The sequence below is a fragment of the Taurulus bubalis genome, assembly GCF_910589615.1.
Source record: "Taurulus bubalis genome assembly, chromosome: 18".
In the NCBI taxonomy this organism is placed as follows: Eukaryota; Metazoa; Chordata; class Actinopteri; order Perciformes; family Cottidae; genus Taurulus; species Taurulus bubalis.
In genome coordinates this window covers 1,692,603-1,705,102 of record NC_136606.1, presented here as the reverse complement: position 1 = coordinate 1,705,102, position 12,500 = coordinate 1,692,603, and the positions used below count along the sequence as shown (strand labels likewise).

Sequence of the window (12,500 nt, the reverse complement as noted above, 5' to 3'; positions counted from 1 at the left end):
TTGTGGTTCTGCTGCTCTCTGGGTTCTCAGGTTGTTCCATCGTTGGACGTATGATTTGTTTTAACACGTTTCCTTTCATAACGATCTCCGTTTATCAGAGCTGAAACACTCGGTGACCCTCCTCTTAAGAGCGTCTCGGTCCATGTAAACACAGTAAACACTCTTTCATAGACCTGAAGGTGTGGAGGACCGACCCGGGCTCCATCTTTGACGTTGACCCTCTGGAGGACGACGTCCAGTCCAAGAGCCTCCGCAGGATGTCTGGTAGTTCAGCTACTAAAACCACAGAAAATAAAGGAAATGAAAGAACCTAGCTTTGCCACGACAAAGACACGAAGCAGAGTAAAAGATCTTTTCTTATTGGCAACAAATCCTCCTGTTGGTCAAACCTGAAGCCATTCATTTGAGTTGTCAGGCAGGAAGTCAGACAGGGAGTCAGACAGGGAGTCAGACAGGGAGTCAGACAGACAGGGAGTCAGACAGACAGGGAGTCAGACAGGGAGTCAGACAGACAGGGAGTCAGACAGGGAGTCAGACAGGGAGTCAGACAGGGAGTCAGACAGACAGGGAGTCAGACAGGGAGTCAGACAGGGAGTCAGACAGGGAGTCAGTCAGACAGGGAGTCAGACAGGGAGTCAGACAGGGAGTCAGACAGACAGGGAGTCAGACAGGGAGACAGACAGGGAGTCAGACAGGGAGTCAGACAGGGAGTCAGTCAGACAGGGAGTCAGACAGACAGGGAGTCAGACAGGGAGTCAGACAGACAGGGAGTGAGACAGGGAGTCAGACAGACAGGGAGTGAGACAGGGAGTCAGACAGGGAGTCAGACAGGAAGTCAGTCAGACAGGGAGTCAGACAGACAGGAAGTGAGACGGAGTCAGACAGGAAGTCCGACAGACAGGGAGTCAGACAGACAGGGAGTCAGTCAAACAGGATGTCAGACAGGGAGTCAGACAGACAGGGAGTGAGACAGGGAGTCAGACAGACAGGGAGTCAGACAAGAAGTCAGACAGGGAATCAGACAGGAAGTCAGACAGGAAGTGAGACAGGAAGTCAGTCAGACAGGGGGTCAGACAGACAGGAAGTCAGACAAGAAGTCAGACAGGGAATCAGACAGGAAGTCAGACAGGAAGTGAGACAGGAAGTCAGTCAGACCGGGAGTCAGACAGACAGGAAGTCAGACTTCATGAACACGGTTTGTTTTCACAGGATTTGTTGACAACAATAAAAGCCTTTCAACACGTTTTCAAGCATCTCCGTTTCTTCTCATCATGTCTAACGTATTTCTTCCTCTTCCTCTTCCTCCTTCCTGCGCTGCCCCCTGGTGGCGGCCGACCCGTCAGAGCGGCTCGAGCGCCGGCCGCTCTCCCGGCAGTCCGTCAGCTCGCTGACCTCTGACCTCTGGGACCGCAGCAGCGCCGGAACCCCCGGTATCTCCCCTCACGTCCGCCTATCTCCCCTCACGTCCGCCTTCCTCACGTTTTCTCTTTGCCGTCTCTAATCCACAAACCCGTCTCCTCACAGGGTGATCTAACAGTGTGCCTCACAGGAGGAAGAGGAGGAGGAGGAGGAGGAGGAGGAGGACCAACTGACTCTCTCTCTCTCTCTGTCTGTCTCCTCCAGCTCCCGTCCTGCCCGGCGCGTACCACCAGGGCGTCCTGCAGCAGCATCATCATCATCATCACGGCTACATGCACCAGACCAGCATGTCCTCCGTCAGATCCGTCACCTCCCCGCCGCACTCCAACGTCGCCATGGTAACGACCTCAGAGGGCCTTTAGATGCTGCGTTCATGAGACAACATATTTACTTCATCAATCCAGAAGGAACTTCTTGTGTCAAACAATACATATAATATGTAATATAATGTTAAATAATGAATCACGGTGTATGGAGGGATATTTATGTCATAATCTGTGGTGACAGATCTTAAATATTACGAGAAATGAAGTGCAATACAACTGATCAATACATTAAGAACCAACTAAAATACAGAATAAAATGAAATGAAACGTAATTAAACCGCAAATAAAAAAATAATCAAAATAAAACAACGGAATCCAACAAATTTAATAATCCAAATTAAACTAAATGAACAAAATTAAAGAAAAAATATTTTACAAATAATTAAAAAAAAAAAACAGAATGATGTAAAATTGAAAAAAATGGAATAAAAGAAATATATTATAATTATAATAATAATAATAATAATAATAATAATAATAATAATAATAATAAAAAACAACGGAATAAAATAAATCATTTTAAAAAAACTACGGAATGAAATAAAAACATAAAAACAACTGAATTAAAAATATATAAATAAAGATATAAATAAAGATACAAATTACAAAAATAAATTATGAAAAATTAATTATAAAAAATAAAACAACGGAATAAAAAATTATTACAATTATAAAAATAATTTGATTAATTTAATCAAATCAGTTTGGGGCCTTTTTTAAACCAGAGGATCCCCCCTCATCTCTCTGCAGCGCGTCTACCGGGCGCTCTACGACTACGCGGCTCAGGACCACGACGAGGTTTCCTTCAGGGACGGCGACGTCATCGTCAACGCTCAGGCCATCGACGAGGGCTGGATGTACGGCACCGTGCAGCGGACCGGCAAGGCCGGCATGCTGCCCGCCAACTACGTGGAGTTCTGCAACTAGAAGAGGGAGGAGGAGGAGGAGGAGGAAGAGGAGGAGGAGGAGGATGAGGAGCAGCAGCCCCCCTTCCTCACTGTCATCAGCAGTCAGGGATGTTCTCTGCATTTCAGGGACGTCACACATTTATTAAAAATAAACCAACATGCAGCAATAAAACCAGTGAGCTGTTTCTCATCCACAGGAGCAGGAATTAGACCAGAATGCATTGCAGCTGGGGTGAATAAGGGAGGTGGCTACAGTCAAACATTCATACATTGGTGTAATTGAAAGGCATTGTGGGAAACGTAGTCAATCACCAACTAAAGAAAAAGTACATTTATAATGTTTTACTACAAAATAGCCGCTGGAATACACTGAACATCACAAATTGCTGATACCAGCTGACCGATCGCCTTAAAGGGACAGTAGCGATGTTTAGAAGTGTGTTTCTATGAAGTACTTCTCCACTGAGTCGTACTACAGCAGAAGTACTGCTGTGAACGTATTTTAGAAGGTTAAAGAGGTGAAAATATTCTAAATGTCGCGTCTAAAGTACATCCACAGCAGTACTTGAGAAGTACCTCATGCAACAGCTTTTTAAACGACCAGTACTGTCCCTTTAAGGAGGAAGGAAGTAGGAAAGAGGAAGGTTTAAATCTAGCAAGCTGTCGACAAGTTATGTCAAATATCACAAATAGAGGAGGGAAGGATGCATGAAGAAGCTTTGAGAGATTATAAGCATCTGTAACCTGCAACAAACTATTTAATTATCGACTTATTTCAGCAATGTTTTTTACATAGTTAAAAAAAAATCAGTCTGATTCTCGAGCTACGAGGTTTAAAAAAAATACAGTATTTTTATTATTGTCAGTAAATCCAATGGTCACCAAACGTGGATTCATCCGCCGCTGAAAATAGTCCCAAAACTAATTTCCTCCCGTTTGTTCTGCTGGATGAGAAAGGTTCCAGGAGGAACCAATGGGCTTTGTGCCGAGAGCCACAGACAGGAAGTCAGACCGCATTAAAAGACGGACCGTTAAGTTTATTAGTTTTTTTTTAATTGGATTTGAGCTTCTTTTGACAATAAGACAATTATTATAACACACGCGAATCATCTTTTAAGGATGGAGTGGAATTACGGGGAGCTTTTTTGGTGGGGGACCAAAGTTTAGAGATCCCTGAAGTTGAATCATTTATTTATCCTGAGTTGTAAGTCATGTTCAGGTGTAGTTTAGTTTGTTTCTCTTTGATTTAATCGCACTAACCTCCGTGTTTGTATAGGACTCAACTAACTCACTGTGTCTCTGTTTCTTTTCTAACTAACAAACTAAGTGGTGTAACACACAGGAAGCTGTTCTCCGTGGACTGAAAGTACGAGTCGGGCCTCCAGGTTTCTGTGCGTCGCAGAATATTTTGATACACCGGGTCCTGTCTATGTTCTGGAAAGATATATTGACCTGTTTGTATCCAGTAAGTCGTGTTTTTAGGGTTCGTTGTCTTGCCGTGTCGTTGCATCCCGGTCATGTGCCGAATAAAAGCATTTTTGAATTCATAAATAGATGCAATAGAGTATAATAATTTAGTATTCACAAGTTCATTGTGTTGATTTTTTGGCGTTTTGTTTCTTATTTTCTCGCACTGAGGACTTTTGGCTTCTTTGTAAAGTTTTTATGATTTAGTATGTATGTCATCACAGATATTACTAAGTTTGTTATTGACATATTATTTGAAATTATACATCACTCATTCTCGGTTGTGTTTTGCCATATTATGATTACGGTGTGTTTCATGTGGTAGAAATAAAAAAACCTGATAATTCAAACAAAGTGTGGTTCTTCAATACTGGTAATCAGAATGTATACACAAATTAATTTATGTTACATATAGAAATTAATAATAACTGTGGAATTACTTGTAAAATTCAATTAATTTATTCTGAAGGAGCCGAATAAATAAATGTATATTATATATTATAATACGTTTAAAACTACTGTTTTATTGTGTTTACAAACATATCCAGATATAGACAAATCATTGGAAATTATTTTAATAGCAGATATTTTTTGTCTACTAATAAAAACCTCCGTCAATTAGTGGGATCCACTCTTTTATTTTGAAATGTGGAGCAGGAACTCCCCAGTTGTTTAAATCTGAAACAGCTAATGTGGTTTTTAAATCTGAAACAGCTAATGTGGTTTTTAACGTTGTTGTTATCCTTCTTAGAGTGAAAGCTCAAAATCTAGAAAATATGTTGTGTAAAAGTGGGTGATTTTTAGCAGCAGTCATGAAATAAAATATTGTTTTATTCTGTTTGTTTTCCGGCCGGCCTGTACTTCCGGTGTGTCGTCGAAATCAGTCCCCCACAGATGTGTGTTCACCCTAAATTTAAACTGAGTCCTCTTCATGTTCCTCTTAAAACAAGATGCCTAGTCTTAGTCAACCTCGACTAGTTAACTTAACGACTCCTAACCATAACTAGTTACCTCAACGACGCCGAACCACAACGGAACCCAAGTCGCCGAGGACAGATTTAAGAGGGATAATCTAAAACGGTCCGTATCTTTGTGCGCATGCGTGGTAATAATTCTTCCGGAAGCAGCTCTTCCACGCTGAATGAGAACGCACTGATTTCGCCCCCAAAATGATGAAACTTCTCCCTAAACTGCTGCTGCTCGTGCTGCTAGCCTTCCCAGCGACCATCCTCATGAAAGGCGAGTCTCCAATGTGTTGGTTGAGGACGAGGGAGGAGAAAAAGGAGGCGGGGGGTGGCTGCTTAGACTGACGTGTCCTTAGCTGTTAGCCGGGAAGCTAACTAGCTCTGTTAGCTGTTAGCAGGAAAGCTATTTAGCTCTGTTAGCTTTTAGCCGGGGAGCGAAGTAGCTCCGTTAGCTGTCTGGAAGCGTGACACGTTAACTTCCTGTTTAATTAAGTCTTAAAGTCTCATGTAACTGCATATATTATATTATGTTATTACCAGTAATCAATTTGCATTTATACACATTTCATTGAACTGCCTAATGTCCCATTATTGTTAGGCTAGCCAACATTAACTAGCTATCATAGAAGGTTCAATAAGTTCTGTACTACATTGTACATATTGAACACTTTACTCAATCTCAGAGGTAAATATAGTACTTTTTCCTACATATGAGGTAACTATAGTATTTTTTTACTATATATATATATATACTATATAAGATTGATATCGCGTCAGTGACGTCCCTTGAGATGAATTAACAGTTATGAAACTCTGTGTATGCAACACATTGGCCTTTTGTGTTAAAAATGAAAGGGAATTTATCTCCAACATTCTTTTATTGTTAATAAGACGAATAATTATAGATTTCTTCGTCGAAAGAGAAATCGCTACTGAAGTTTCTAAAGAAACGACGTCTCGTGTTGTCAAACCACCGAATACACGGATCATATTTGGAAAGGTAGATTTGAGATTTGTGGTAGTATTTTATAAAAGTTTGTTGTATTAGACTGCGTTTATTATGCCTCTAATAAACTGGAAACATGAGATTCTGTCACGACTCGTGCAACGGTAAACATATGAACACGGTTGACATATTTTGACGTGGACAGAAAAACATCTTATAAAAAACCTGCGTTGTTGTGAATGTAAGGCGTGAAGATGAGTCGAGGTTTCAGCTCTCTGGAGATGAAGAATCCTCCTCTTCCTCCGTAAAAGGAGATGAAGAATGCATGTTTTGTTTTTGGATTACTAGATTCTTCTGACAGGTTGAGGAGCGCTCGACCTTTTTATTGCCTCATAGTCGTTCTTTTATTTGACCAATGCTCCATCAGGCCCGATGGCGAGCGCCCAGGATCTGACTGAGGATGAGGAGGCCGAGGCCGTGGACGAAGATGTGGTGGACGACGTGACGGCTGAGGCCGAGGACGAGGACGACGAGGCGGAAGTGGAGGATGACGAGAACGTGGAGCTGGTGAGCGAGCGGACGCCGTCACTCCTCGTTACGCCGGAGCGATTTGATTGGATTAAACACGCGGATCGAGGAGTTAACGTCGCCGTTTTCACTTCTTTTTGCATTTGCTGGGTTTTAAAAATGAATAAAATGTTCCTCTGTTGTCTATCAATAAACGTTTTAGTTTTAAAAGTCTATAAAACTGTGAGCTCGAGGAGATGGTAATCGGGATGATGAACTCAAAGTATTTTATCTTCATTCTTTTCCTATTCAAGTCCTGGTAGCTCATTAAAATTGTAGCGCAGAGAATCGGGAAGGTTGCTGGACGTAACCTCAGCTGAAGCTCCTGTTGACATTAAACCTGTGGTTGTTTCTAGACGGAAGAAAAAGAAGACGAAGAGGAGGACGCGCTGGTGGGAGAGGTGAAGGCTTCCCCCAACGCCGACACCACCATCCTCTTCGTCAAAGGAGACGGTAAAAACCTCTTTTTCTCTTCAGGAGGTTCCTCTGTGCTTCCTTATCTCCTCAAGCATAGGAAACATCCTATGAGATGAGATGAGATCCATCCTCACAGTTTATTGTTCACCATCACGGAGTGAATAAAGCTTCTCCTCCAGCATCCAGTAGAACATGTGATCATGACATCATGGATGTTTCTCTAGTCTCTGATCATGTGACTTTGAAAACAACCAATCAGTGTTTAGACCAACAGGAGGAGAGCTAGTAATGTTAGCAGCACCGCTAACAGAACCAACAGGAGGAGAGCTAGTAACGTTAGCAGCACCGCTAACGGAGAACCAACAGGAGGAGAGCTAGTAAATCTATTAACATGTAGTGTTGGTGATGAACTAGAATAAATCCAGATGTTTCCACATGAATATAAAATGGTACGTGTCCTTAAAGGAGAAGGAAGAAGTGTAAACGTTTATGGTTCCAACTCTTCTCCTTTACTCAATTATATTCTTTATTTCTTTCAATTCCAACCGTCATAATGAAGTCTCATTATTTTAAATCATTTTCCAGACTTCCCGGCCAACAACATCGTGAAGTTCCTGCTCGGCTTCAGCAACAAAGGCCCGGAGAACTTCGTGGTGGAATCTCTGGACGCCTCCTTCCGTTACCCGCAGGTACGTGAGCCCTCAGCCACGACCTCTGACCTCTGGGGCGTCGGGATGAATGTGTTCACTCATAAAGCGACGCGTCCACGCCGCTGCTCTCTAACTCTGGCTCCGCCCCTCAGGATTACCAGTTCTACATCCAGAACTTCACGGCGCTCCCGCTCGGCATCGAGGTCCCCGCCAGCCGGCAGGCCACCTTCGAGTACTCCTTCATCCCCGCGGAGCCCATGGGCGGCCGGCCCTTCGGCCTCGTCATCAACCTCAACTACAAGGATGGCAATGTAAGGGGCGGGGCTACTGTATCTCCTTTTGAGCGAACCCTGTGAGGTTTCATATCCTGCTAAATATTCACTCCGATGGAGATTGAAGACTTCCTGTTTTCTAAAGCGTCTAAAAACTAATCGTCGGACATGTCATTCGTGTTTTTATCACGTCTGCAAAAGCGCTGATCTTGCAATCTTAGTCTTTAACCCTTTAAACGCTTCACTTATTCCTCGCTCAATGGCTTGATTTGATGACAACGTACTGATTTTGACGTTATTCTCGCTATTTGTTGCGTTTGTTAAAGAAAAGAAAAAGACCAAAAAGGATTTTCTGTCAAACATTTTATTCGGTTTTTAAAAGTCAACAGACGGGAAGTTTGGCAGCTTTTTAAGTTTGGAAGCAAAAGCTCATAAAATGTCAGATAAGTATCTCTGTCTCTTCCTACTCTTTGATCACGGAGCTTCCTGGTGTGAAGCCAACTGAAAACGTTGTTTATTAAATCACGACAAACGTCCGTTAGGCCTCATTGTTCTGCTCTGGGTTTAAAGAACATTTTAACTCAATTCTGTTATTTAAAAATTATAGGAACATTTTTTTATTTTTATTCATCAAAGTAAGGAAACATCTTGAGCGATGGTTTAGTGAGTTAAATTATTTAAATGTTAAATTATTCCTGAAATTTTTTTTTTACATTTGGATGAAAAATGTGACGTTTTAATAATTCTTGTTTTAGTTGTGTTTTGATTTTCTGATCACAGCTTCATACGTTCTTTTATAACATCTTTATTTAAAAGTGACAGATCCTTAGCGTGTCGTGTGTTCTGCAGGGAAACGTGTTCCAGGACGCCGTGTTCAACCAGACCGTCACCGTCACGGAGCGCGAGGACGGCCTGGACGGAGAGACGTGAGTCTCCTTGTGTTGTTCCCTCGCTCACCGCTGCCTAGCTCTTGTTCCCTCGCTCACTGCTTCCTCGTCCCTGCAGGATCTTCCTGTACGTCTTCCTCTCGGGTCTCAGTCTGCTGGTCGTCGTCGGCCTTCACCAGCTGATGGAGTCCAGAAAGGTACCGACATTTAGAACAACAACAACAAACACTGCAGCGGCTTCATCTGGAAAATATAGAATCAGTCGGAACATTGAGCCATTTGTTTGTTTCTCTGTTTATTAGTTCATATTATCCTCATTTATCTGGAAAAATACAAAACATTCACCTTTTCTTTATTTAAAAAAAAAAATTTTTTATGAAAAAGTTTTTTGTTTTTCCCTTCAAAATAAAAGCCTCTGGAAACAGAACCATCAGGACTGGAACACGTCTTTAGTGCAGAATAAGTTATTATGACATCAATCATAAAAAAACAAGTTTAATTTGAGCGAGAAATAATCAATATTCATGAAAATAATCACCGTTGCTAAACATCCCGTTTGTTTGTTCTCAGAGGAGACGTCCGGCCCCGAAGGTGGAGATGGGAACGTCAAGCCACAACGATGTCGACCTCAGCTGGATCCCTCAGGAGACACTCAACCAGATCAGTACGTCTCACTCTTCATCTCACTCCTCTTCATCTCACTCCTCTACACACACTTCATCTCACTCCTCTACACACTCAATCTCATTTAAAATACAAATTAATTATAGTATATATCAGAAAAAGTGACATCATCAAAGAAAGTGATGGATGTTGTTGCTTAGGAACATTCTCTCTCTTCCTGCTTCACCTGTTTGACCTCCAGTGTGCATGAAGGTCACTCACTCTCTGTTTTCTCTCCTTCCTGTGCTCACGTTTCCCTCTTCAGTGCAGAGTCGCAGAGGTGAGGTCTGCTCTGTGTGTGTGTGTGTGTGGATCTGTGTGTGTGTGTGGTGCTCTGTGTGTGTGTGTGTGGTGCTCTGTGTGTGTGTGTGTGGTGCTCTGTGTGGTTGTGTGTGTGCTTCTTAGTCAATAAATCAATGAATAAATCAAAAACAATCTCAGCGTCTCGACCTCAGAGACTAAAAACACTTTATTCTTCTGCTTTGAAGCCCCGCCCTCTTTCTTCTTCTTCTGCGGTTTCCTCTCGGGAAGCTCAGTGAGGGTTTTCTGGGAGTTTGTTGCAGATAAATGAAGCAATAAGAATTGATCAAATAAAATGTTAATAATTAAAAATGTTAATCTCTTTTTAATCAGCGGCACACAAAGCTCCCAGTGTCCCGTTAACCAGTAGAGCAGTGGTTCTCAAACTGGTTCTGTCACGCCCCACTTTGGAGGAAGGAACATGTTCACGCCCCAAAACTAACAAAACACTGATTTTTATTTTTTATTGAAATAACTTTTTGTGACTCTTTAATCTGTGCTTTTTCAAATTGAATAAAGAAAATGAGCAATCACTCTAAAATAAAGTTCTATCTGTGCAAAAAAATAACTAATATTTGGCCAAAAAAATGACCTATTGGGACTGCAAATAACCTGTTTTACACTGAATACGTTTTTAACCCTCGTGTTGTCTTGGGTCAAAATGACCCGTGTACGAGTGTATATGTATGTGTGTTGATGGGTCATTTTGACCCCAAGACAACACAGGGGTTAAGATAATAACAGTAACGCGCCCCACCTGTAATACTCCACAGCCCCGCTAGAGGGTCGCGCCCCACCTGTAATACTCCACAGCCCCACTAGAGGGTCGCGCCCCACCTGTAATACTCCACAGCCCCGCTAGAGGGTCGCGCCCCACCTGTAATACTCCACAGCCCCGCTAGAGGGTCGCGCCCCACCTGTAATACTCCACAGCCCCGCTAGAGGGTCGCGCCCCACCTGTAATACTCCACAGCCCCGCTAGAGGGTCGCGCCCCACCTGTAATACTCCACAGCCCCGCTAGAGGGTCACGTCCCACCTGTAATACTCCACAGCCCCGCTAGAGGGTCGCGCCCCACCTGTAATACTCCACAGCCCCGCTAGAGGGTCACGTCCCACCTGTAATACTCCACAGCCCCGCTAGAGGGTCGCGCCCCACCTGTAATACTCCACAGCCCCGCTAGAGGGTCACGTCCCACCTGTAATACTCCACAGCCCCGCTAGAGGGTCGCGACCCCACCGTTTGAGGACCACTGCTGTAGACTAATTGAATGTGTGTAGGCGGTCCTGAGCGTCGCGTTGACCTCTGACCTCCAATCACTTTGGAGGAGTCTCATCCTCTCACCCTCTTTCTCTCTTTCTCTCTTTCTCTCTCTCTGCAGACAAGGCGTCCCCCAAGAGGTCTCCTCGCAAGAGGACCCAGAAACGCTCGGCCGGCTCGGACGAGTAACGGGCGCCATGACGCCACGGCGGCAAATCTTCACCCACCAGGAGGAGGAGGAAGAGGAGGAAGAGGAGGAGGAGGAGGAGTTGGAGGAGGAGGAGGAGGAGGAGTTGGAGGAGGAGGAAGAGGAGGAGGAGGAGGAGGAAGAGGAGGAGGAGGAGGAGGAGGAGTTGGAGGAAGATGATATGAGCGCAGTCTGCCCTCTACTGAGAAACTTTAAGCGGTGCCAAGCAGAGCCACGGCTGGCTCTCTACTTAAAGCTTAAGAACTGTTCCCCCCCCCCACAGACACACACACACACACACACACACACAGTCTCTCACACACACACACACACACGCACACACACACGTCTTCGATCATGTCTAGCCGTCAGAAGTGAAACGGTTCGTCCTTAAAAAGACGCGTCGGGTTTAAAAGGCTCGTTTTTCTCTGAAGGTCGTTGGTTTTAGTTTACGGATATTTGTTTGTTTGAAGCTGATCATGTGATCGTTGTTTGTTTATTTGTTTGTTTGTTTATTACCTCTCTGGAGTGGAGCTGCAGCTAGAAGCAGATGACTTGGTTCCATCCATTTCCTGCTTCTCTTGGTCATAAACTGAATATCTTCGGTAACGAAGTCGTCTTTTCTACTTTTTAGACCAAAAGACTCTCGAATGTTTTGCAGCTCTTCGTGTTCTGTGGATTCTGCACGTTGTTTTTGGGGGATTTCTTCTTCTTCTTCTTCACTCTTCTTCTTCTTCACTCGTTTCCCCGCCGCGGTCCGTTTGAAATCATCCGCCGCTGAGATCTGTTTTTCAGACTTCCGTCGTTGTCTTTGGTTGTTTTTTGGTTATTTAGAAGACTTTAGTTGAGGCTAAAGCTAAAAGACTTTAGCGGGTCTGTGGACAGGAAGCAGAGCGGCGATAAAAACCGGCCCTTTAAACGCCTCTGAACGCATCTCGCGGGGGTCAAAGGTCAGCGACCTCGGCGGCTTTTAGTTTCTTTCTCGCCGCGTGCCTGTTGTTGTTTTTCTATTTTCCCGTCTGTGAAACGACTTCCGGCGTCTCTCCTCCAGCAGCTCGTTCAAAATCAGAACGACGGTAATAATTGTGTTATTTTTTTATTGTGTGTTTTTTGTTTTGAATTGTGTGAAAAAGGAAGAACTAACTGGCTGAAGCACTGGTGTACATACTGGCTGATGGACGAGAGCAACGCTTACTGAGCTAATTTATTTGAGTGACTGATTGGGTTTAAACCAGGGAGGGGGGCGGGACTTTGTGCACTGTTTGTA

At 43.7% G+C, this 12,500-nt stretch overlaps 2 protein-coding genes across 2 annotated transcripts in view; both read left to right on the top strand.

The window, feature by feature from the left end:
- LOC306750691 (uncharacterized protein) overlaps positions 1 to 2,672 on the top strand; it is a gene marked incomplete at both ends in the record, with an annotated part of 10,933 nt that extends 8,261 nt beyond the window's left edge. The window contains 3 exons of the mRNA XM_079234158.1: positions 172 to 264; positions 1,624 to 1,757; positions 2,496 to 2,672. Of these exons, the coding sequence (XP_079090284.1) occupies positions 172 to 264; positions 1,624 to 1,757; positions 2,496 to 2,672 (404 nt within the window). The remainder of the gene's footprint in view (positions 1 to 171; positions 265 to 1,623; positions 1,758 to 2,495) is intronic.
- A 3,791-nt stretch (positions 2,673 to 6,463) lies between these two features.
- ssr1 (signal sequence receptor, alpha) lies at positions 6,464 to 11,275 on the top strand (the record flags this gene model as incomplete). The annotated part of the gene is made up of 9 exons (XM_079234157.1): positions 6,464 to 6,598; positions 6,955 to 7,051; positions 7,601 to 7,704; positions 7,818 to 7,976; positions 8,787 to 8,863; positions 8,943 to 9,021; positions 9,395 to 9,488; positions 9,753 to 9,767; positions 11,168 to 11,275. The coding sequence occupies 9 exons, from the start codon at positions 6,464 to 6,466 to the stop codon at positions 11,233 to 11,235; spliced, it is 828 nt and encodes a 275-aa protein (XP_079090283.1). The 3' UTR covers positions 11,236 to 11,275.
- Positions 11,276 to 12,500: the final 1,225 nt, after the last annotated feature.